At 59.4% G+C, this 23,275-nt stretch overlaps 1 protein-coding gene across 3 annotated transcripts; it reads left to right on the top strand.

Annotated features, from left to right (window-relative positions):
- Positions 1-9: 9 nt before the first annotated feature.
- Positions 10-18,328, top strand: LOC123932788 (twinfilin-2). Of its 3 annotated transcripts, none has more exons than XM_045991397.1 (9): positions 10-170; positions 3,710-3,787; positions 5,895-6,073; positions 6,352-6,495; positions 6,710-6,814; positions 6,957-7,082; positions 8,184-8,334; positions 8,447-8,568; positions 13,657-17,370. In XM_045991397.1, the coding sequence occupies exons 1-9, from the start codon at positions 146-148 to the stop codon at positions 16,756-16,758; spliced, it is 4,032 nt and encodes a 1,343-aa protein (XP_045847353.1). In that variant the 5' UTR covers positions 10-145; the 3' UTR covers positions 16,759-17,370. The 3 variants fall into 3 exon arrangements, with proteins under 3 accessions (XP_045847353.1, XP_045847352.1, XP_045847351.1); XM_045991396.1 differs by lacking the exon at positions 13,657-17,370 and adding an exon at positions 8,942-9,545 and having other exon boundaries at positions 16-170; positions 6,400-6,495; XM_045991395.1 differs by lacking the exons at positions 10-170; positions 3,710-3,787; positions 5,895-6,073; ... (3 more) ...; positions 8,184-8,334; positions 8,447-8,568 and adding an exon at positions 12,717-12,793 and having other exon boundaries at positions 13,657-18,328.
- The last annotated feature ends 4,947 nt before the right edge of the window (positions 18,329-23,275 follow it).

Raw genomic sequence — 23,275 nt, 5'->3', positions numbered from 1 at the left:
CGGGTCCTGCGGCACCGCCCGGGAAGCTGCGCGAGGCTGGGCGGTCGCCGCCACATCCTCCTCCTCCTCTCGGGCCGGGCGAGCGGATCAGGTCCAGGGCTGAGCCGAGGGCTCCAAGAGCGCGGGCGGAGCGGGGCACGGAGCCATGGCGCACCAGACGGGCATCCACGGTGAGGGCGGATGGTGGGCGGGCAGGGGGCCGAGGGGCTCCGCTCGCGGCTGCGCCCCCTCCCTGGCGCTCAGCCCCTCTCCTCACTGGTACCAGCCTGGGGAAGCTTCCTGTTCTCTTTTGCAGCCGCGGGTCGCCTGGGGTGGGCACATCTGGGGGCGTGCGACTTACTGTGCATAGTTGGGAGTGGGTGTACGTGTAGGTGCACAGCTGGAGTGGAACTATCAGTGCGCCCATCTGGGGGTGGGTGTGCCTATGTGTACCCATCTGTATATTTTTGTTCCTTTCAGGGGGTGGGCGTACCGGACGTGCACATCTGGGGGGATGCGCGCGCATGTGCACTTGTCCTGTGTTTGCACATCTGGATGTGCCTGCTTGTGTATGTCTAGGGTGCTTCATGCACAGGCACTAATAGCTGATTGAACGACCACTGTCGCATGGAACCATCTTTAGGCATCAGTGTTCTGTGACTATGTGCACATGTCTGTGGGTGTCAGTGTGTGTGTGCACAGTTGGGCTACATCTCAATGTGCATTTGTTACCACAGATGCCTGTTATCAGATGTGTCTGTGTATGGCTTCTTTGGATTTGTGTCTGTGCGAGGATGAGTCCCTGACCTTTGGCTCCTCATGGGACCCTCACACGTTGGAGCAAGTTAGACTGGGAAAAACTGGGGGCAGGGCCTTCAGAGTGGGATGGGGAGAGTTGCTAATCTGACCTTGACCTCTTACCTCCCTAGCATTTTCCACTTTGATCTCCTGAGACTGCCCCAGGCAGGGTCGAAAAGTCCCAGCTCCAGGCTGGATGTAGAAAAGAGGGTCCACATTTGGGGTTTGTGAGGGAGGGTCCTGGCTTTAGAGACTCCAGGCAAATGCCCCTACCCTAAGTTTCTCCAGCCTAGACGTCACCCCCTCCCCCCAAGGGCCTAGTTTCCTCTTTACACAGGCTGGGGAGAAGCAGTGGCCTGGGTTCTGACCCTACCCGGGTCTGAGTGTCCCCCTCTGTCATTGGCTTGGGAGGCCTGCCTGGCCTGTGGGAAAGGCGCAGGCTGCTTGCCCAGACAGTCGACAGCCTGGTGGTTTGGCCCTCAGCCACTCCTCCTCCCACCACACAAGGATCCCCAGCCCGGGGACACCACCACCATCGACCAGCTGCCTGGATGTCAGCTTGGCTTGTGGTCGTAGCCACCAAGTAGCCTAGACAAGCTAGAGGGTTTCCCTGGCCGTGCCCCATGGGACCAGAAAAGGCAGGGGTCTGGGTCAGGGCCAGCCTCCTGCCAGTGGGCCAGCCTCTCCAGAAGGAGCTGGAGGAGCTGGAGGGTGGCTTCATGACTCAGCCCCACAGAAGGGAACAGCTCCCCCTGGACTTGCCCCTTCCTTCCCCTTTGTCTGGTCACTGCTGCTGCCTCCATCTGAGAGGGCATCGAAAGTCAGGGCCCCTCCTCCCTCCTCAGGACTGACACATCCCATGGCCAAGGCCCTGCCTCACGCCTTCATTTTCCACATGGTGAGACAGGCCTGCTTAGGGGATCACTGGTACTGGGCTGCACCCAGCCCTCCTGCCTACGAGCAGCCGACTCCTTCGCCTTTCTGGCCTGGGGGAGCTGGCAGGTGAGATCAAATACCCTGGATGCCCAGATGCCAGCCCAGTCATGGCCATTAAGTGTGGATCTGGTGACCTCAGAGCAGGGCAGGGGGTGGGGACTTGTAACTTGAGGCTTAGCCGGGTGGAGGGTGGGCTGGGCAGCAGAGGTGGGGGCGGGGAGGTGGGAGAGCATGAATCTTTGATGATAGGGGCTCAGGTGTCCCAGGCCTGGCCTCTGGATTATTGATGGTGGCTGAGGAGTCATGGAGGGGGATGTCTCTTCCACTACTGGGGTGTCACTCTGTCCTAGTAACTCTAGAAGGGGTGTGGCAGCTTCTCCTTTAGGGGAGCTTCTTGACTTTACCTCCCAGAAAGTCTGAGCAGGTGGAAAGGGCCGCTCAGCACAGCCTGCCCCGCCATCATTACAGTAATACAATTTAATGATTATTTAATGATTGTTATTTGTAGAGGCCCCGTTACTGAATATTTTTTCCCATTTACTCCTTAGCATGGCTCTCTACAGTTTGGGACTCTTAGCTCCACAGTATAGATGAGTTTGAGGCTCAGCAAGGTCAGAGGTCACACACAGCTGTGGGAAAGGTGGAGACCCAAAGGCCAGGCTTTACCTTGGGGACCTGCTCGGGGTCTGCTGATAGGCAGCTCTATCCTGGCCCAGTGGGGCTGTGTCTCCATCCCATGGTGGTCGGTTGGAATGCTACTCGCCCAGCAGCCACGGAGGGTGGTAAACAGCCCGAGGTCTCAGGCTCATGGTCACCCTGCCTGAAGGGCCCTGAGGATATGACCAGAGTTTGTTTTCCTAAAGGTGCCCCCCCCCGCACCCCCAAGTTGCCCAGTCTGGGCCCTATAAATATTCTCTGACCTCAGCCCTCCCGCTGTGTTCCTGCAGAATTCTGACCCTTGGGTAGCTTCAAGGTCACTCTGGCCTGGCCCAGCACACCCAGAGACTCAAGTCGGGCCCTTCCCCACTTGGACTTTGGTATCCGTGTCTGAACCACTGGCAGATCTGTGACATCCTCACCTCTGCCCTTGGGATCCTTTTGGCTGTCAGCTTCCAGCTCTGTGACTTAAGGACCAAGATAGGGGTCTGTTTTGGAGAGTTCCTGATTGCTACTCCTCCTTGCCCGGGAGCCTTCTGGACTGCCTCAGGGCTGGGGCCTCGTTGCCTCTGGCAGGCCTGTGCTTGGGCTGGGCTCCCTGCCTTTCAGGATGAGGCAGCCTGGTTGGGGGGCTGGGGCCGAGTGGGCAGGCCTGTGTGTTTGTTCTCTGGGGACTGTGTCCATGTGTAGGTGGGCGTGTCTAAATGTGTGTGTCCCCTTACGTTTGACCAGCTGAGTGGGTTTTCCTGTGTGAGGGCGTTTGCGTCTCTTCTCCACTCTGTCAGGTGCGGAGTTATTTGTTACGTTCACACGTGCTGGACTGAGTAGGGATCCGATGGCGTACACAGCAGGGGAGACATGTGCCTGTGTGTGTCTGTGTGTGTGTGTGTGTGTGTGTGTGTGTGTGTGTGTTCATGGACATAGTGGTCTGTCGACAGTGGGGGCATTTGTTGACCTATTTCTGTGTTTGTGGATCCGATAGAGTGTCACAGGCTGGTTCAGTGCTGGGCCTTTGTAGGGGGGGCAGGGGACAGATGGGGGCCCGTTCGCTCTGGGAGTCCTGGCCTGTCCCAGAGCCTGCCCCATCCTTGAGTGGGCCGGCCCATCCCCGCCTCCCCTGTCATCAGAGCTATCTCAGCCAGCGGGCCACACTGCTGGCTAAATTTGGGAGCTTCTGTTCATCAGCCGTGTCAGGTTCCCAGTCACATGGGGGGCCCTATTTAACCCGGCTCCCAGGTCCACCAGCAGACCCCACAGGACGGAGCGGGCCCTGAACGTGTTCCAGTCCACCCTGCTCACCCTGCCTGCTCGTCTCTCACCATGTTTCTTGTTCTCGTAGCCACCGAGGAGCTGAAGGAATTCTTTGCTAAGGCTCGGGCGGGCTCTGTCCGGCTCATCAAAGTCGTCATTGAGGATGGTGAGTGTCCCCTACTGCTCCCCGTTGGACAAGCTAGGACATAGGCCTGCGGCTGGACTGTACTGCTTCTCTGGGAGCTGCTTGGACCTTGGCCTCCAGCCCCTTAAGAACCTCACTCTTTCCATCTGGGGACGGGGGGTATTTTGTAGGAGAGGACTGGAGGTGTATATGATCGTGACCCTGTTACATAGAGCAGGAGTCAAAAGCTGGGGAGGCAGCAAGGAGAGCCCTGCCCGGGGGTCCTGTCTAGCTCCCCAGAGGCTACATAGGGGTCAGAGCCCCAGTTGGGATGCTGGGCTGGGCATGGGGGCAGGGGACCAGTGAGGCCAGGTGCTGCCCCATGTGGCGAGTGCCACTCACCTCCCTCTGTGATCGGCAGGCTGGCCTGGCTTGGCTGCTGGCCGGGGGGAGTCCCAAGGAGAAGCCAGGGGCCCTGCCCTTGGGAAGTGCCCCTGCAACAACAAGGCAAAGGGACTTGTGCCCAGCTTGCTTTGAGAACGTGACGGGGGGATTCCAGGCTTGGCCAGGTCTTGGCCTGGACGCTGGGAACCCGAGGCTTGCATATAGGGGTGGCAGGTGGGTGAGCTTGAGCTGAGGTCTGAAGTGGGGAGAGGGTTGGAGGAGGTAAAGGACTAGACTGAGGCTTGGTGGTGATACCTCCGCCTTCCCTTCGTGCTGAGGGGTTGTCCCTGGATGCAAGGGGGGCGGACACTGGGAGTGGGCCAGGCCCTCCCATGAATCCTTCCAGTACTCGGTAGATAGCAATTGTGAGCCCTTTGGAGGGACCCCCCAAAATGGGCTTGGTTCCCAGCTGATTTTTTACCCATTGAATTGGTGCAAAGCACAGACCCAGAATTTACCCCAGGCTTCAATGCCAGAGCTATGCTAGGTTTTGCCTAGGGTCCCTGAGTTCAGATGCCCTCAGACACTGGGTCAGGGTCACTGTGGTAGGTCAAGAGTAAAGGCTTCCTGGGGTGACAAGCCACAAGCCCCCTGCCCCACAAAGAGAGAGACTCATTGGCCCTAGTCCTCAGCCTCCTGCTTGCCTCCCAGACAGGACGTCCACATGTTTAGCGGGAGGGATCTCTGGGTGGGCACTTAGCTCCGTTCTGCATTGTGGTTGGTGGGGCACCTGGGAGTCCCCAGGAAGGTTCAGGCCCCCAACAGGCGGCCAAGGCCCACCTCCTATCGAGTGAGGCTTGAGCACCTTCTAGGGAATCTGTCCATCCCACTTCTTAGGTAAAACTTCTCATTTTGAAAATGTTGGCAACAAATTAAACACTTTTGGCAGTGCTGTGGGGCCCACTGTGCCTGCTGGTTTTCACCCTTGATCCCATCTGAGTTCTGGGAGGATCTGTGATGAGGCCGAGACCTGCAAAGAGGCATCTGGGCTAGGGCACCTGACATGTCTGGGCCCCAGACAGCTGGGCCCCTTGCCTTCATTAGGAGGGCCTGGTGATCAGGTACCCCATGGCCATGTGGTGATCACCCCATGCCTGTGCACACCTGGGCTGGTGTTTGGTCCCCTGCTACAGCCCTGTGGTTGGGTAGATCAAATGGATGTCCGGCCTCGATGGCCCATTCTGCCCGAGTGCACCAGCCAGGGAGGTGGCCAGCCTGTAGGCCCCAGGCGCTAACAGGTTTCTGACTATTGGGGAGGGGACTTCAGCTGGCTGGTGGCAGCAGGATACCCGTTTGTGTAGTGTCTGGGAGGAGCTCCGGTCTCCCTCTTTCTCCCGCAGCTCCCTGTGGCCTGAGGCTGGACCCCCCACTTCCCTCAAAAGGGTCGTTCTGAGAAGGGTGGGTGGTTGGTGGCCGTAGCCAACAGAAGTGGCATGTCTCCTCGTGCTGGGCATCTGCGGACGCGTTCTTGAGCCTGCGTCTGTGCGCGTGGGTGTGCAGTCGTGGAGCTGGCGGTGCTGGGCCCTCGTTCATTCATTGACTGATTCAGGGGTTCAGTCTCATCGCCTCATCATTCAGGGACTTGCGAGCTACTGGGGAAGGTGGTGGGGTGGACAGTAGACCTGTGCCCCAGCCGAGGAGGTCCGCAGTCCAAGGTGAGCGTGGGAGATGGCTACTCCTTGGCTCACCCGGCCTCTGCCCCCAGAGCAGCTCGTGCTGGGTGCCTCACGGGATCTGATGGGCACCTGGGAGCAGGACTACGACAGGGCCGTGCTGCCACTGCTGGACACCCAGGAACCCTGCTATCTGCTCTACCGCCTGGACTCCCAGAACGCCCAGGGCTTCGAGTGGCTCTTCCTTGCCTGGTCACCTGACAATTCTCCCGTGAGTCCTGGGGACTCCTGCCCCTTCCGCAGATCAGGGGAGGGGGGAAGCTGGGTCTGAGCACGAGACCAAGGCCCTGCCCTGAGGATTCTGGGTGGGGATCCCCCAGGTCCTGCCCCAGAGTCTGAGAGAGCCTGGCCTCTCTTGGAGGCCTCCCAGACACCTCAGCCTGGCTCTGGGAGGCAGAGAGGTCCTTGCCCTGTGCTGCGCCCTCTGCTGGGTGTATGGACACAAAGCCACGCCCTGGTCCCCACCCAGAGGCTCCTGCCCACTCCTAGAGAGAACCCTGCCTGGAGGGGTCTCATGGCTCAGCTCCTGCCCTCCAGGTGCGGCTGAAGATGCTGTACGCAGCCACACGGGCCACAGTGAAGAAGGAATTTGGAGGTGGCCACATTAAGGATGAGCTTTTTGGGACTGTGAAGGTAGGTCCCCCGGTCCAGACTCCACCAGGTGGGGATCACAGGCCCACAGAGGGTGGGATGTGATGCAGGGTCACCCAGGAAGTGAGTGCCAGGCATGGGGAGGCATGGGGAGGCATGGGGAGCGCTGGGAGAGTCCAGGGTCTGCCAGCTGGCGTGCTCAGCGGGCTTCTGCCAGCCCACCCCAAGGTGCCCATTTCATGCTTCTGCACGGCAGGACGACCTCTCCTTTGCTGGTTACCAGAAGCACCTATCGTCCTGTGCGGCGCCTGCCCCACTGACGTCGGCTGAGAGAGAGCTTCAGCAGATCCGTATTAATGAGGTAGATGCACGGGACCGGATGGGCGGAAGTCCTGGCCTGAGGCCCTCCAGGTCCCATGAGGCCCAGCCGCTGGCCTGTGCTCCAGAAGGGCTACCCTCTGGTCAGGCAGGTCAGGGCCTCCCTCACTCTCCCCTGCCTCCAGGTGAAGACAGAGATCAGTGTGGAGAGCAAGCACCAGACCCTGCAGGGCCTCACCTTCCCACTGCAGCCGGCTGCCCAGAGGGCCCTGCAGCAGCTCAGACAGAAGACCGTCAACTACATCCAGCTGGTGGGTGCCTGTCCTGCCCCAGATACACGGTGCCCCGGCCCTGGTCCTGCTGGGACCCGTGTACGGGGCGGGGGGTGGGTGCCCGGCCCCCCCACTCTGTGCACTAGCGGAACTCACTGTGCCCCGCCCCCTCTCCGTCCCTACCTGCTCCTGTTCGGAGTGCGACCCCAGAGACGGTGTCCCCCTGCCTTGCTCAGTCCTTGCTTACCTGCGGGGACATCTGTGACATACTGTCCCTCACTCTGGCCTCTTCACTGCACACACATACTCACCCTGGAGTGCACGCTGACCCCTCAGACCTGAGCCCTGCCTGTCTGGGAAGCCCTCTGCAGCTCCCCCAGCTGCCCCCTCTCCTCAGGGCCTCCTGGTCCAGTGGCCAGGCTTCCCCCTTTCTTTATTTCTTTTTTTTTCCCCTTAAGATTTATTTATTTATTTATTTATTTATTTGAAAGAGAGTGTGAGCTGATGGGGAGGGGCAAAGGGAGAGGGAGAGAGAGAATTGAGTGTGGAGCCTGACCCGGGTTCAATCCCATGGCCCTGAGATCATGACCGGAGCCAAAATCAAAAGTTGGACACTTAACTCACTGAGCCACCCAGGAATCCCTGCCCTTTCTTTTGTTCTTCCTTTTCTTTTTTTTTTTTAAAGTGAGCTCTACACCCAGCGTGGGGCTTGAACAGACCAAGAGTCATATGCTCCACTCACTGAGCCAGGCAGGTGCCCCATGCCTCCCCCACCAAGCAGAATGATTCCTTCCGTCTGATGCGTGTTCTCCGAGAAGCCTCACCCCTGAGAATAGGCCAGCCTGATAGTGTGGGGCCTCCCTCCGGTCAAGGCCTTCCCTGCAATCCTGTCCACTGCCCTTGGTGGGCCTTCCTTCTCTAGCGGAGCTAGAGGTAGGGCAGAGGTAGGGGCCCAGGTGTGGCCTCTTCACAGGGACCCCCATGGCAGGATGGCCACTGGGGTGGGGAGTCCTGAGAGAGGGAGACCACAGACAGGCGCTGCCCTAGCTCCTGCCTGTCCCCTTGGGGACTTCTTGTTCCCTAGGGTGGGCCCAGGCCCTCCCCTGCTCATGTTCTCCCATCTCCCCTTGCTCTGGGCAGAAGCTGGACCTGGAGCGGGAGACAATCGAGCTGGTACACACGGAGCCCACAGAAGTGGCCCAGCTGCCCTCAAGGGTTCCCCGAGACGCTGCCCGTTACCACTTCTTCCTCTACAAGCACACCCATGAGGGTGACCCCCTCGAGTCTGTGGGTGAGTGAGTGGCCACAGCTCCGTCTGGACCGGAGCTGGGTGGCCTTGCTGCAGGGGGCGTGGCTCAGCAGGCCTCCCTGCTCAGCTCACGCCCCACCCCTCGCCCCTGCAGTGTTCATCTACTCGATGCCAGGGTACAAGTGCAGCATCAAGGAGCGCATGCTCTATTCCAGCTGCAAGAGTCGCCTCCTTGACTCTGTGGAGCAGGACTTCCAGCTGGAGATCTCCAAGAAGGTGGGTGCCCATTCCCCAGAGTCTCACCGCCCAAGGGCTGGTACCACCACCCTCCACCGGGGTGCCGGAGTCCCAAGGCAGGCTCGGGGTTTAGGGGGTTAGTGCCGTGTTACATGGGCGGGGGTGGGGCCAGCTGACTGGTGGCATGGACAAGCCCCAGCCTTGGCCGCCCACAACTCTCCTCTCCTTGGGTCTGGAAGGCAGGTAGGGGCTCTCCAAGGCATGCAGGGCAGCAGGCCCCAACTCTTTGTTCCTGGAAGTGGCATTCCAAGTGGGGATCTGGGAGAAGACCCCAGGGCTGGAGTGTGAGAGGTCACGGGGGTGCCCCGGGAGTGGGAGTGAGCCAGGGTGATGTGTGCCTTGCCCCATGCAGATCGAGATTGGCGATGGGGCGGAGCTGACGGCCGAGTTCCTCTACGACGAAGTGCACCCCAAACAACACGCCTTCAAGCAGGCCTTCCCCAAGCCCAAGGGCCCAGGGGGCAAGCGGGGCCACAAGCGCCTCATCCGTGGCCCCGGTGAGAATGGGGATGACAGCTAGGTGGCCGGACCTGAGCCATGCCGACATGTGGACCTTGGGGCTCTGCGTCCCACTGCTCCCAGCCACCTGCGTCCTTCCCAGCCTGGGCTCCAGGGGAGGCTTGCTTTCCGTGGGGCAGGAAGGCTGGTGACAGAACATTCTTGTAGCTTCTGAGGGCCACTGGGCTGGCATTTTGTGACCTTTCCCCGTTGCTGTCCCTGCCTCTCATCTGTGTGCCCAAGGGGTCTGGGGACCCTGCCTGGCTGGCTCAAGGGGGTTGGGTAGGGAGCCTGGAATAAGTTTGGCCCCCAGGGGGAACTGAGACTATGGTTCTAGCATAGCCCAATAGCCTTTGGCCATAGAGGTGGGTTCATTCAGGGCTAGGGTAGGGGGGTCACTGAAGGACAGAGATGGTTGAATGCTGTATTTTTTAAAGAATAAAATATTTTTAAATCAACATCTGAGTCTGGCCCTGAGGAGTCCCCTCTGGCCCTGGGAACTGGGAAACTGTCTATAGCTGGCCCCTCTGAACTTGGACGGGGCCTGTCAGCCCGCTCAGGCTGCTGGGTGGGGTTCCAGCACTCCTGGCTCCAGGTGTATGGCAGTGTGAGTGTGTGTGTGTGTATGTGTGTGTGTGTGTGTGGACACAAACCTCACACGGGTCCCTGTTGATGGGAACTCAGCCTGAGAGGCAGGTGCCCCTTCGCCATGGTATAGCGCATCTGGGTGTATTCGTTTCCTGTGACTGTGGTACTGTGATAACAGTACCAAAAACTTAGCCGCCCAAACCCACACAAATTTACTGTCTTAACATTTCCATTTCCTGTCAATCTAACAAAAGGCTAAAGTCTGACAGGGCTGCTCTCCAGCTGTTGGCAGGACTCGTTCCTTCTGGAGGCCTCAGGGGAGACTGTTACCTCACCTTCTCCAGCCTGAAAGGCTGCCCACATTCCCTGGCTCCTGGCCCCACTTCCCTCTTCGAAACCAGAGCGGTAGCACCTTCTCTGGGAGTCCGCTTCCCTCTGCTTCCCAGTCACACGGCCTCCGTCTGTGGGCAGATCCTCCTCCGTCTCTGTCTTCCAAGTGTCCTCGTGATTGTGTTTGCTTCCCCACTTTCCAGTTACTCTCTCCTCTCAGGATCCTTCACTCAACCCCACCTGCAAGGCCCCTTTTATCCTGTATAGGAAAGGATCCATAGGTTTGGGGGTGAGGTCGTGGATCTCCTTGGGGCGTTCTTTAGGCTGCCACCCTGGGTCTGCTCTGCCTGCTGGGCTTCCTGGACTCTTTGTTCTGCGCATGCGTGCAGACCTGAGCTCTGTCAGCTCCGTGGTCCTTTCTGCTGCTTGTGTTCCTGCCCCCAAGGGTCTGGCTCCCTAGTCCCAGGGACTCTGGGAGAGTCTCCTTCAGGCTCAGGATTCAGCAGAAGCCAGAGCTTCAGTCCGTGCCTATGAGAAGGGTGTGAGAGCCGCCGCCAGCCCCCCCCCCCCCACATCCCAGGAGGGAGGTGTTTAAGGATGGGGACAGGTGGAGCCTGTGGCTGGGATTCAGCTGCTGAGTGGGCACAGTCTTTCTCTTGGGAGCATGTCGGGCTGGGGCTCAGGGCAGGGTCCCATCCCTCACAGCCCCTGCTCAAGACCCTAGAGTTACAGAGAGAGCTGGAACCCCAGCTAGGACCCAGAGAAGGAGGCCTATCCTTGCCCACCCCACACACTGGTTCCCAGGTGGGCAGGAAGACAGGGCATTGCCCCCACACTGGCTGAAGCCCTGGTCCTGCGTGCCAGCAGGATGCCCGGCAGTCTGGAGCCTGCCCGCTGTGATAGCCACCCAAAAGTGGGCATGGAGAAGTGGGGGGTGGGGTGAGGGTGGGGGTAGGCAGGTGTCCATCCCTGCCTCCTCCCAACAGAAGCTCTATTTTTTTCATTCATTCATTTATCCAGCCATCATTCAGAAACACTGTCTGTGTCTGCTCAGAGCTGAGTGCCAGAGACTCATGGACCCAGCAAATATCGATCATCTGTGTTGTTCTGGGCAATATGCTGGACCCTGGGTATACAGACCAAAGACTCTTGCCATTAAAAAGCAGACGTTCCAGGGCCGCCTGGGTGGTTCAGCTGGTTGTCTCCCTTCGGCTCAGGTCATGATCTCGGGGTCCTGGGATGAAGCCCTGCATTGGGCTCTCTGCTCAGTGGGGAGTCTGCTTCTTCCTCTCCCTCTGCCTCTCTCCCTGCTTGTGCTCTCTCTCTCTTTCTCTCTCTCAAATAAATACATAAAATCTTAAAAAAAAGAAGCAGCAGATATTCCAGCAGGGGAATAAGACAATATACAATAAACCAAGGAAAATCAATGATATGATGTGTTAACAGGTAAAAAGTTATGACAATGAAAAGCAGCAGGGAAAGCGGCTGAGAAGTGCCAGATCTCAGGGAAGGCCTCCAGAGGGTCATGTGTGAGCCAAGATACAAAGGAAGCAATGGAGGGGGCCAATCAAATATTTAGGAAAAGAGTTTCCAGGCAGAACAAACAGTAAGTTCAAAAGTCCTGGGGCAGGAGACTGCATGGGAGTTTCAAGCCCCAGCAAGGAGGCCACTGTGGCTGGAGATTGGTCAGGGAAGCAATGGGACGCCAGATCCCATAGGACCTTGTTGGCCATGATGTGGACTGTGTCTTGGATTCCAGAAAGGGCCGGGAAGGAGTCTGAGCCAAATAAGGGCCTAGTGTGACTTAAGGGCCAAATGCGAACAGGCCTTGGGGTGTGAGTGCAGAAGCAGGGCAATCTGTGAGGTTGAGGTGACTGCACTGGTCTAGGTGAGAGATGATGGTGACTCATGCCAGCCCAGTGAATGTGAAGGTGGTGGGCAACGGGCAGATTCTGAAGCTGGAGCCAATGGGACTTGCCGGGGGCCCAGGTCACCCTGAGGCTTTGGCCCGGAGTCATCTGTCAGGATCAGCTGGGTCAGAGGGAGTATGGTAGTAGCCGTCCCAGCTGACCTGGCCATGAGGCAGGGGCTGTGACGGGACCCTGGTCACACTGGGGACGCAGAAGAGGAGGCCCTGCCCCTGGAGGAAGTGGCAGGCTGCGGTGGAAGCAGGTGCAGCCAAGGCGAGGCCCATGCTGCCGAACCCCCAGGCATGCCAGCCCCCAGAAGTCTGGGGACAGGGCTGAGGGAGCAGGAAAGGGTAGGTATGGGAGCCTCTGGCCCAAGAGAGCTCCCTTTGGGGCAGGGGCCACGGGACTGAGGTGTGAGGGTGCACCCTCTCGGGACAGGGAGCGCCCTGGCAGGGGTGTCAGCGTGCCCAGGCCACACCTGCCACCACCCCCAATCCCAGTCTCCCACTGACCTGAGACGGGGCTCTGGGCCTCTGCTTCTCCCCAGACTTTCCCTGACCACAGGTGTGAGCCCCACTGGGGCGGTGGTGAATTGTTAGGCTGGGGTGGGGGTGGAGGGGATGGAAAGAGGAAGTACTGAAGGGGCTGTTTGCCATCTGCCTATGCAAATGGCCTCTGAGTCAGCGCACCCCCCCAACCCTCTCTCTCTCGGCCTGGTGGGAGCTAGGGAGGGGGTTGCTGGGTTTTTTCTTAATTCTCACTTCCTCTGTTCTCTGAGCTGACGAGGGAAGGGGCTGTGAGCGCCAAGCATCCTTTCCTGCAGCTGCTGCCTAGTTTGCAGGCCAGACCCTCTGGAGAAGCCCCCACTCCCTGTCATGGTAGGACAGTGGCCCTCAGCCCCATGGGGAAGGGGGCAGTGGGAAGTGGTGGGGGGTGGGGTTTGGTGGCTGTAGACAGTAGTGAAAGGGCTGTCCCCTTACATGGCCCTGGGGACACGCACTGAACCCTGAAGACATCAGAGCAGAAGTTTTCTCTGAGCAATGACACCTGAACCCATTGTGTGGCTGGGGTGGCTGAGGCCTGAGGCTCTCTTTGCTCAGTGGTGGTGCTGGGGCAAGCCAGGTGGACACCCAGGACTAGGCTCTGTCTGGCCCTGTGCTGCCCATCCTGTCTGATCCGTTCTGACCTATCGTGGGGTGGATGCTTGGTCTGGGAGAGGTGGGGGCAGAGGAAAGAGTTGGGGGCAGTGCCCACCCCCCCACCCCAGCCAGGGCCGTTGGTGGTACTCAGCCCAGACCTCAGCAGGAGACCCTCATGCCCGCCTGGGACTTGGCCAGAGGCAGAGGGAGGCACTGGGGGAGGCCGGTGGAAGACATGGAGGATTTTCCAGGGCAGCTGGGTGGAAGGGGGCCAGATGTCCCTGGCTCAGGAGGAAAGAGAAGTGGCCCCTGAGGAAGGAAAAGGAAAGGTGGGGGAGAACCTGGTAGGCTGGGTTCTGGCTGGGGCTTTGTTTTGAGTGAAAGTTCTAGATGGGGAGACTGGATTCCAAGTCTCAGAAGCAGCTCTGACTTGAAGGCTGGGTCTGAGACCTGAGCCTTAGAAGCGGGGTGGGTGCTGAGCAGAGAGGCAGGAGCCTCCCTGGGTGGGGGGCTTGGAGAGAGGGGTTGGGGGCGCTGTTGGGAGCCCCCAGGAAGTGGGGCAGGCGGAGGCAGGGCTGAGGCTCACTCTCACGGGCCGGCAGGGCCCCTGCTCCGGTGCCCTGCACCCCTTGTCTCTCCTGGTGCAGGCTGCCACGCTGGCCGTGGTCCTGGCCCCAGGCGCCCTGCCTCCCTTCCTGCCCTGCGAGCTCCAGCCCCACGGCCTGGTGGATTGTAGATGGCTCTTCCTCAAGTCTGTGCCCCGCTTCTCGGCGGCCGCGCCCCGTGGGAACATCACCAGCCTCTGGCTGCACTCCAACCGCATCCACCACCTCCACGACTCCGACTTCGTCCACCTGTCCGGCCTGCGGCGTCTCAACCTCAAGTGGAACTGCCCCCCGGCCGGCCTCAGCCCCATGCACTTCCCCTGCCACATGACCATCGAGCCCAACACCTTCCTGGCCGTGCCCACCCTGGAGGAACTGAACCTCAGCTACAACGGCATCAGCACCGTGCCGGCCCTGCCCAGCTCCCTCACGTCCCTGGCCCTGAGCCGCACCAACATCCTGACACTGGACCCTGCCAGTCTCGCGGGCCTGCACGCCCTGCGCCGCCTCTACCTGGATGGCAACTGCTACTACAAGAACCCCTGCCAGGAGGCCTTGCATGTGGCCCCAGGCGCCCTCCTCGGCCTGAGCAACCTCACACACCTGTCGCTCAAGTACAACAACCTGACCGTGGTGCCTCGCCGCCTGCCCCCGAGCCTGGAGTCCCTGTTCCTGTCCTACAACCACATCGTCACCCTGGTCGCCGATGACCTGGCCAATCTGACTGCCCTGCGCGTGCTGGACATGGGCGGGAACTGTCGCCGCTGCGACCACGCCCGCAATCCCTGCAGGGAGTGCCCCAAGGGGTTCCCCAAGCTGCAAGCCAACACCTTCAGCCATCTGAGCCGCCTCGAAGGCCTGGTGTTGAGGGACAGCTCTCTCCGCAGCCTGGACCCCGGGTGGTTCCACAGCCTGGGCAGCCTCCTGAAGCTGGACCTGAGCGAGAACTTCCTGTACGACTGCATCACCAAGACCACGGCCTTCCACGGCCTGACCCGGCTGCGCAAACTCAACCTGTCCTTCAACTACCACAAGAAGGTGTCCTTCGCCCACCTGCCCCTGGCGCCCTCCTTCGGGAGCCTGCGGGCCCTGCAGGAGCTGGACATGCACGGCATCTTCTTCCGCTCGCTCAGCGAGACCACGCTCCGGCCGTTGGCGCACCTGCCCATGCTCCGGCATCTACGCCTGCAGCTCAACTTCATCAATCAGGTCCAGCTCAGCATCTTCGGGGCCTTCCCGGATCTGCGCTACGTGGACCTGTCGGACAACCGCATCAGTGGGGCTGCGGAGCCCCCAGCGGCCGTGGGGCAGGTGGGTGGGATGGAGCGAGGCCGGCGGCTGCCCGGGGACCTGGATCCGGGCCCGCGGGGTCCACGGGGTCCCCCGAGCTCTGAGGACTTCATGCCAAGCTGCAAGCTGCTCCGCTTCACCTTGGACCTGTCACGGAACAACGTGGTGACAGTCCAGTCGGAGATGTTCACCGAGCTCTCGCGCCTGCAGTGCCTGTGCCTGAGTCACAACAGCATCTCACAGGCGGTCAACGGCTCCCAGTTCACGCCGCTCACCAGCCTGCGGGTGCTGGACTTGTCCCATAACAAGCTGGACCTGTACCACGGCGGCTCCTTCACGGAGCTGCCGCGGCTCGAGGCCCTAGACCTCAGCTACAACAGCCAGCCCTTCAGCATGCGTGGCGTGGGCCACAACCTCAGCTTCGTGGCGCAGCTGCCGGCCCTGCGCTACCTCAGCCTGGCGCACAACGACATCCACAGCCGCGTGTCCCAGCAGCTGCGCAGCGCCTCGCTGTGGGCCCTGGACTTCAGCGGCAACGCCCTGAGCCAGATGTGGGCCGAGGGGGACCTCTACCTCCGCTTCTTCCAAGGCCTGAGGAACCTGGTCCGGCTGGACCTGTCCCAGAATCGCCTGCACATCCTCCTGCCCCGCAACCTGGCCCACCTGCCCAAGGGCCTGCGGCTGCTGCGTCTCCGCAAGAATTACCTGGCTTTCTTCAACTGGAGCAGCCTGGCCCTCCTCCCCAGGCTGGAGGCCCTGGACCTGGCGGGGAACCAGCTGAAGGCGCTGAGCAATGGCACCTTGCCTAACGGCACCCTGCTGCAGAGGCTGGACCTCAGCGGCAACAGCATCGGCTTCGTGGACCCCGGCTTCTTCGCCCTGGCCGAGGAGCTGCGAGAGATCAACCTCAGCGCCAATGCCCTCAAGACGGTGGAGCCCTCCTGGTTTGGCCCCGTGGCCGGCGCCCTGAAAATCCTGGACGTGACCGCCAACCCCTTGCACTGCGCCTGCGGGGCGGCCTTCGTGGACTTCTTGCTGGAGGTCCAGGCCGCCGTGCCCGGCCTGCCCAGCCACGTGCGATGTGGCAGCCCGGGCCAGCTGCAGGGCCGCAGCATCTTCGCGCAGGACCTGCGCCTCTGCCTGGATGAGGCCCTCTCCTGGGACTGTTTTGGCCTCTCGCTGCTGACTGTGGCCCTGAGCCTGGCTGTGCCCGTGCTCCACCACATGTGCGGCTGGGACCTCTGGTACTGCTTCCACCTGGGCCTGGCCTGGCTGCCGCGGCGTGGGCGGCAGCGAGGCGCCGACGCCCTGCCCTACGATGCCTTCGTGGTGTTCGACAAGGCGCAGAGCTCAGTGGCCGACTGGGTGTACAATGAGCTGCGGGTCCAGCTGGAGGAGCGCCGCGGGCGCCGGGCGCTGCGCCTGTGTCTGGAGGAGCGCGACTGGCTGCCCGGCAAGACGCTCTTCGAGAACTTGTGGACCTCCGTGTACAGCAGCCGCAAGACGCTCTTCGTGCTGGCCCACACGGACAGCGTCAGCGGCCTCTTGCGCGCCAGCTTCCTGCTGGCTCAGCAGCGCCTGCTGGAGGACCGCAAGGACGTCGTGGTGCTGGTGATCCTGCGCCCCGATGCCCACCGCTCCCGCTACGTGCGGCTGCGCCAGCGCCTCTGCCGCCAGAGCGTCCTCCTCTGGCCCCAGCAACCTCGCGGCCAGCGCAGCTTCTGGGCCCAGCTGGGCACGGCCCTGACCAGGGACAACCGCCACTTCTATAACCGGAACTTCTGCCGCGGCCCTACGACGGCCGAATAGCTCGGGGACAGCCCAGCATGCCACCCCACCTCCACCTGGCCTGTCTGCCCCACGCCACTGCTCTGTCTCCCCCGCTCCCGCCCCTGGCATACAGCAGGCGCTCAATAAATGCTACTGGCAGTCCAGACGGCTCACCCAGAGCTCACCCGAGGTTCAGGTGGGAGGAAAGAAGGGAGAATGCACCAGCCAGGCTTTCCTTCCTGCAGTGAGGAGGGACAAGACGTGGTTGGGGAGAAATGGCCAAGCAGGAAAAGGGAGGGCCCAGAGAACCCAGGTGTGCAGGGGAGGGAAGGTGCTAAGGGCATTTGTGTTTAGGAGCATCTTCTTAGGGGAGTTTGAGGAAGGTCGCTGAATGTGGTCTTGGTCCTTCCCAGAGAACAAGCTGGGTCTCCTGTCCCGTTCAGACCCCTCCCCATGTACCCTCCCCTTCCCTTCCCAGGCTGCACCAGGGCACTTGGTGCAGACTGGGTAAGCAGCCCTCTGTTAGATATTGGCCGCGGGATCTGCCTCCCACACCCGCAGGACTGAAAATGTCTTGAGCGCAGAGCCCCTGCAGGCCGGCTTCATTTCTGGCCCCAAGCAAAGTCCTGAGAGGCAGCAGCCCTGGTGAGTGTCCATTCCCATTGGTGGCGATGGGAGGGTGTGTGGGGGTGGGGGAGGGGGGGAAGCTTTGTGCAGAGTTCAGAGGGGGCATTTGCGCCCTCTGGTGGCCAAGCCTGTGCTGTGCCAGGGAGGCTGGCCCGGTTGGGAAGAAAGAAGCCTCTGGGGAGATCCCCGCAGCAGGGAGCTGAGAGCCACAGAAGATTCTAGAGTGAGCTCCCAATCCATGGTTTTCTGTTTTCAACTGGAGTACATGCTGGGTCTCTCTGTTCTGACATCAAAGGGACACCTGGGTGAGCCACCACCTGGCTACAAAGGTGGGGCCTGCCTTCCCTGCCCCTGCCTCTCTGGGCTGATGGCACTGGGGTGGGAGGCACAGCCACATCTGAGAGGGTGGAGGATGTGTGTGTGTTTCTAGTCCTGCTATCCAGTGTGGCGTTCCAGATGCTGCTTGGAGCACCAGTGTTTGGAGACAGCCGAGTGTTGCGAGGGGAGGTGCTGTGGGTCAGGTCAGGCCCAGACCCTTGGAGGTCACTTTGTTCTGGGCTGCTGCCTCACTGTCCCCACAACCGAACCTGCCCTTTGAGGAGCAGATGAGAAGTGTGTAGCCGGATGGCTGCATTGGGGCCAGGGGTGTTAGGAGAGCGGAACTAGCTTGGGCTGGCTCAGGACTGGTGGGGGCCAGCCCGGCCACTCCAGGCTTCTGGGTTAGAAGGTTGATGCTGGCCGCAGATTTGGCTAATTTTACATAGCCTGACTGTGGGCAGCCCTGCGGTTTTGGGGGTGGGGTACTGCTTTGCCCCCTCTCCGGGTCATAGCTGGGAGAGAAATGTAGGCCAACTTCCTCTTTCTGACTTGGGCACAGGGGCTCCTGTGGTAGGCTGGTGGCCCCGGTTATCTGCTTGCCTGACAGAAAGAGGGGTGCTTAGATGGCTCAGTTGGTTAAGCATCTGCCTTTGGCTCAGGTCATGATCCCAGTCTTCTGGGATCAAGTTCCGCATCAGACTCCTTGCTCAGTGGGGAGCCTGCTTCCCCCTTGGCCTGCTGCTCCCCCTGCTTGTTGTACTCTCCCTCTCTGACAAATAAATAGGATCTTAAAAAAGAAGAAGGAGGAGAAAGAGAAGAGAGGAGAAAGAAGAAAGACAGACAGAAAGGGTCTGATCCACCAATTAGAAGTCCCACATGGGCTCTATCCTGTCTTGAGAGGGCCAATTAGCTTCTGGAGGAGCGGGGTGAGGCGTAGCATCGTCCCACATGCTTCCTTGGCCTGTACCTGGGGAGGAAAGAAAACAAGAACTGTCTTTTGGCCAGGCTGGAGTCTAGGGGAGGCCCCAGCCACACAGTTTGTGGGCTGATCTGGCTGCATCCGGGGCCCCACAGTTTGGGTGTGGGGAGCTCCATCCACCTGTGTCTCAGGACAGCTGAGTCTGCCCTCAGGCGGTTCCCAGATAAGAATCCTCATGTACCCACCCACCCACTCATGCTCACAGTCCTGGTTCTTTTGGGGCTTGGGACTCAGAAGAACATTTTGAAAATGAAGCTCGGGGTTATGGTAGGACGGTTGGCTTGGCTTAAGTGAGTCTGAGGGTCCATGGTCCTTGGTTCAACCTGCAGAAAAAATCGCTGCCGTTGCCTGTGGGATCAGAAGGGGTGGAGCTCCGTTATCCTAGGTCCTAGGCTCAGGTGGGGCTGGGGGAGAGCCAGGCGCCGCTGCACTGTGCTCAGGAAGGGCGCTCATGCTTGACCTCCACACTGCCAGACATCGTCGACCAGGAGCACTAGCTGCGACCTGGCCCTGTGAGGCTGGGGAAGAGTGGGACTCGGGGCAGGCTACCTGGGCTAACTGTGGGCTCTGCCTTTTGGATTATCTCGGGCAGGCGACCTCCCCTTTGGAATCTCAGTTTGCTCATCTCTCAGTGGGGGTGGCCAGAGTCACTGTCCCCGTTGTTAAGAAGGCTTGGTGCTAATGCGCGTGAAGGTGTGAGAAACGAGCAGCCCTCGGCCATCATTGTTAGGTTAAGGGGCTTCTGCGGAGGGCAGCGAGCGGATGCGGCTTTGCTATGTTCTCTGTAACCCCAGGACTGGTTCTTCACCCGGAGCACTGAATGGGGTTCAGAGGCAGATGTGGTTCAATCAGACGCACGAGAAGCTGGGAGCAGGACCCGGGTGTTGCCTCCCGTGCTTTTGGCTGTCATGGGGGCAGTGAGTACTAGACAGACATCTGGGCACAAGACTTAGGAAAACCTGTTAGGAGGAAAGCATGAATGTAAGGAAATTCTCCCTGCTAAGATTAGAAATGACAACTCTCTCTTTTCCCTCAAGAGTACTTTCATGCTCCAGGATCTATATTTTCTTGGAAAACTTTGTTTTAAAGATTTTATTTATTTATTTGGCAGAGAGAGGCATCAGGGGGAGTGCGAATACAAGCAGGGGAGTGGGAGAGGGAGAAGCAGGCTTCCCGCTGAGCAGGGAGCCCGATGCGGGGCTCGATCCCAGGACCCAGGGTTCATGACCCGAGCCGAAGGCAGATGCTTAACGAATGAGCCACCCGGGTGCCCCTTCTTGGAAAACTTCTATGACATCACACATTTCCAAACTCAAGTCCTTATTACGATGTGGGAGCAGAAGGCTGGCAGAAGACAAGGCACAAGCTGATACCCTGTGACCTCCCCCACCCGTCACTCCTGGGCAGGACGCATGTGACACTCTCCCAGGAATCTCCTTGCTAACAACCTAGCATCTTGAGGGTCTTCTTTGACATGAAAATCCTTTTGAAACCTCGCTTTTCCTTATTTCCCCCAACTCCCAGTATATAGTCCTCCACTTCGCAAGACCTTGGGGCCGCTGCCCTTTCTGTCCACAGGTCCTGTCCCCATGCTTTAAAAAAACTATCTTTTTGCACCAAAAAGGTCTCAAGAATTCTTTCTTGGCTCTGAACCTCACCCCGCCAAACCTTCCCTATATTCCCAAACCACATCAGTTAGAAGCCCAGCGCCTTATTTTGGAGCAGTTCACAAACCCTGTCTGCTTCCTGCAGATGGGTCCATCATCCTGTGTTCTCAGAGCCCCGAGTAGCAGAGAGGAGAAAAGGGAGGGGGCGACCCCACTGACCCAGCCGACTCTGGGTCTTACGAGAAGGAGGGGGGTGTCTTGCTAAGTGTTCAGAGAGAAACAGGACTGGAGCTAGAGTCACCCTGGGAGGAAGAGGTAGAGGGAGTTCCCGGTGTGGGAGCGCGGGGGACAATGGGAAAGTCCAGTCGGCGCTCACGAGGGAATGGGGCTGGGAAAGCAAGTGAGGCGTGTTTCCCGAGCAGAAAGGAACCCTGTGCTGGTTGCAAGGTGACGTGACTTCCATCACGCCCAGTGGCCTGACTAGATGTGTGGCTTTGTTTGATGTGACCAGGACTTGGCTGCTCTCTCCAGGGCCAGTCGGGAGAAGGGTGCGTCCCGGGAAGGCGTACCAGCACAGCAGTGTCCAGGGAAGAGAGAGCACAGCTGCTCTTCTGGAGATAAGAGAGGGGGGCAAGGCCAAGCATTCTCTCTGTCCTCCAGCTGCTTTGTTTCTTCAGCTCACCTCTGCTTTCTGGTGAAGTAGACTTGGATGTTTCCCTTGGTCCCCATTATAGGCTGAATGTGTACTCCGCAAATTCACGGTTACAGCCCTAACCTCAACGTGGTGATGTTTGGAGGCGGGACCTCTGGAAGATAATTAGATGAGGTCAGGAGGTTGGGCCCTCATGATAGGATTAATGGCCTTAGGAGAAAGAGAAAGGAGATCTCACTCCACCCACGTCTCCACCCACGTATGAGGGAAGGTCATGTGAATTTAATAGCAAGGAGAGAATGGTCTGCAAGCCGGGCAGAAGGCCCTCACCAGGACCTCAGTCTGCTGGCACCTTGGAGTTGACCTGCTCGGCCTCTATTACTGTGAGAAATGGTGGTCTCCTGGTGTCTGGTGTCTGGTAACCAGAGCGAAGAAAGCCCCCTTTCCTTCACTCAACACACATCTACTTGCTCAGGGCCTGCTGTGTGTCAGGTGTTGTGTTGGGCGCTAGGGATATTGAAGTTCTTGAGAAGAAAGGGCAGATGACCAATAGGGGCAAAGTCATTGCAGGTGGTGACCAGTGCTTTGAAGGGGAGCATAGGAGGAGGTCAAGTGATGGTAAGAACTGATTACATCAGGGCTGGGCTGCCTTATCCTGGGGGCTCAGGGAAGTTCTCCTCAGGACCCTTGTCCTATGTAAAGAGAGGCAGCCACGCCATGATGCAGAGCAGCAAACTCCAGGGAGGAAAGAAACAGTGGCTAGCATCAAGGGCCAGAGGTGGGGAGCACTTGGGGGAGCTGAGGCCTGGGAATGCACGTCAACACATGAAGCAGAGTGAAGAGATGAAGTGGGATGGGTCCCGACCTCAGAGAGTGTGCTCAGTCTGTGTGAGGAAGCTAGAATTCAACCTCAGTGCCACTGGAAGGCCCAGAAAAGTTTTCTGCAGGGGAGGAACGTAATCTGCTTTATAATTTTATTTATTTTAATTAACATATAATGTATTTGTTTCAGGGGTACTGCTTTATAATTTTAAAGGCTCTCTTGGGCTGCCAGGTGGGGGTCGAGGCTGGGGCAGATGCCAGGATGACAGCAGCACCCTGGGGATCACAGCAGCAGAGGTGACAAGTGGCCTGGCCTGAGATGGAGCTTACAGGTAGAACTTACAGGACTCAAGTGAGTCTCAGGTGAGGAAAGACAGCTGACCACTCCGTGAGCGGTCGACATAAGCAGGTAGACGCTGGGGAGACGGGGAGAGAAGGCAGGGGAGGAGCTGGCTGGGCCGGGTGCCCCCTGGACCTGTGTGGTTCCAGCAGCTTGTTAGATGGCAGTTAGCTATGAACAGCTGGAACTGGAAACCCAGGGCTAGAGGAGGTCAGGTGGCGTGAGGGGAAGCGTCGAGGGCAGTGACAGATGAAGCTGTGGGTGCTCAGCCTTCAAAGGAGGAGCAGCTCACGGAGGAGGAGGGCCGTGCTCAGGAGAGGTTAGTGGCACAGAAACTCAGAGGAGGAAGCTGTGAAAGGCCAAGGACAGCCAGCCACCTCAAAGACCACTGGGAGGGTCAATGAGAGGAAACCAGAAACCCTGATTTGGTGAGACAGAGGCAAGACCTGCTATAAGAAAGAGCAGCCTCCACAGGGAACAGGAAGAAGGACCGAGTGGGGCACTGAAGCGGAAGAGAGGCGGAACAGAGGGCTGTGGCAGCAGCCAGAAGGGGGTTTAGATGGAGGAAGAGCTTGTTTATTTTTATTTATTTTTAAAGGTTTTATTTATTTGACAGACAGAGAGCAGAGAGCACAGGCAAGGGGAGTGGGAGAGGGAGAAGCAGGTTTCCTGCTGAGCAGGGAGCCCGATGCGGGACTCGATCCCAGGACCCCGGGATCACAACCTGAGTCAAAGGCAGAGGCTTTAACCCACTGAGCCACCCAGGTGCCCCGAGCTTGTTTATTTTTAAGGTGGACAACAAAGCCTGCTGCAGGCGAAGGGGGACAAATCCATGACCGAGGGGGTTAGAGAGGGTCGTAGGAAGGCCCTGGGAGCCAGGGGACGCAGGATACATGCAGAAGGAGTCAGAGAGGAGCATGAACACCTACACCACCCCGGCATGGGACCGCATTACAGGTGGAGGGGGCAGACAAGCGTTCCCTCCTGATGGTGACCTCCTGAGGGAAGCCTGAGGTCAAGGCGGTAGCAGGTTAAGGGAAAGCAGGGAGGGAGACAGCTGTGGCAGGTGGCTCAGAGGCAGAGTGACCGGGGTTGGGGGGGCGGCTGTGGCTGGCTGGGCTGCTGAGTGGCGTCAGAGTGGCTGCAGCCGCCCCGGGCAGCAGAGAGGACCACACTGAAAGGGATGAAAAAAATGATTTCTTTGATTCAGT

This window comes from Meles meles, chromosome 20 (genome assembly GCF_922984935.1).
Source record: "Meles meles chromosome 20, mMelMel3.1 paternal haplotype, whole genome shotgun sequence".
NCBI lineage: Eukaryota > Metazoa > Chordata > Mammalia > Carnivora > Mustelidae > Meles > Meles meles.
This window is presented reverse-complemented; position numbering and strand designations above follow the sequence as displayed.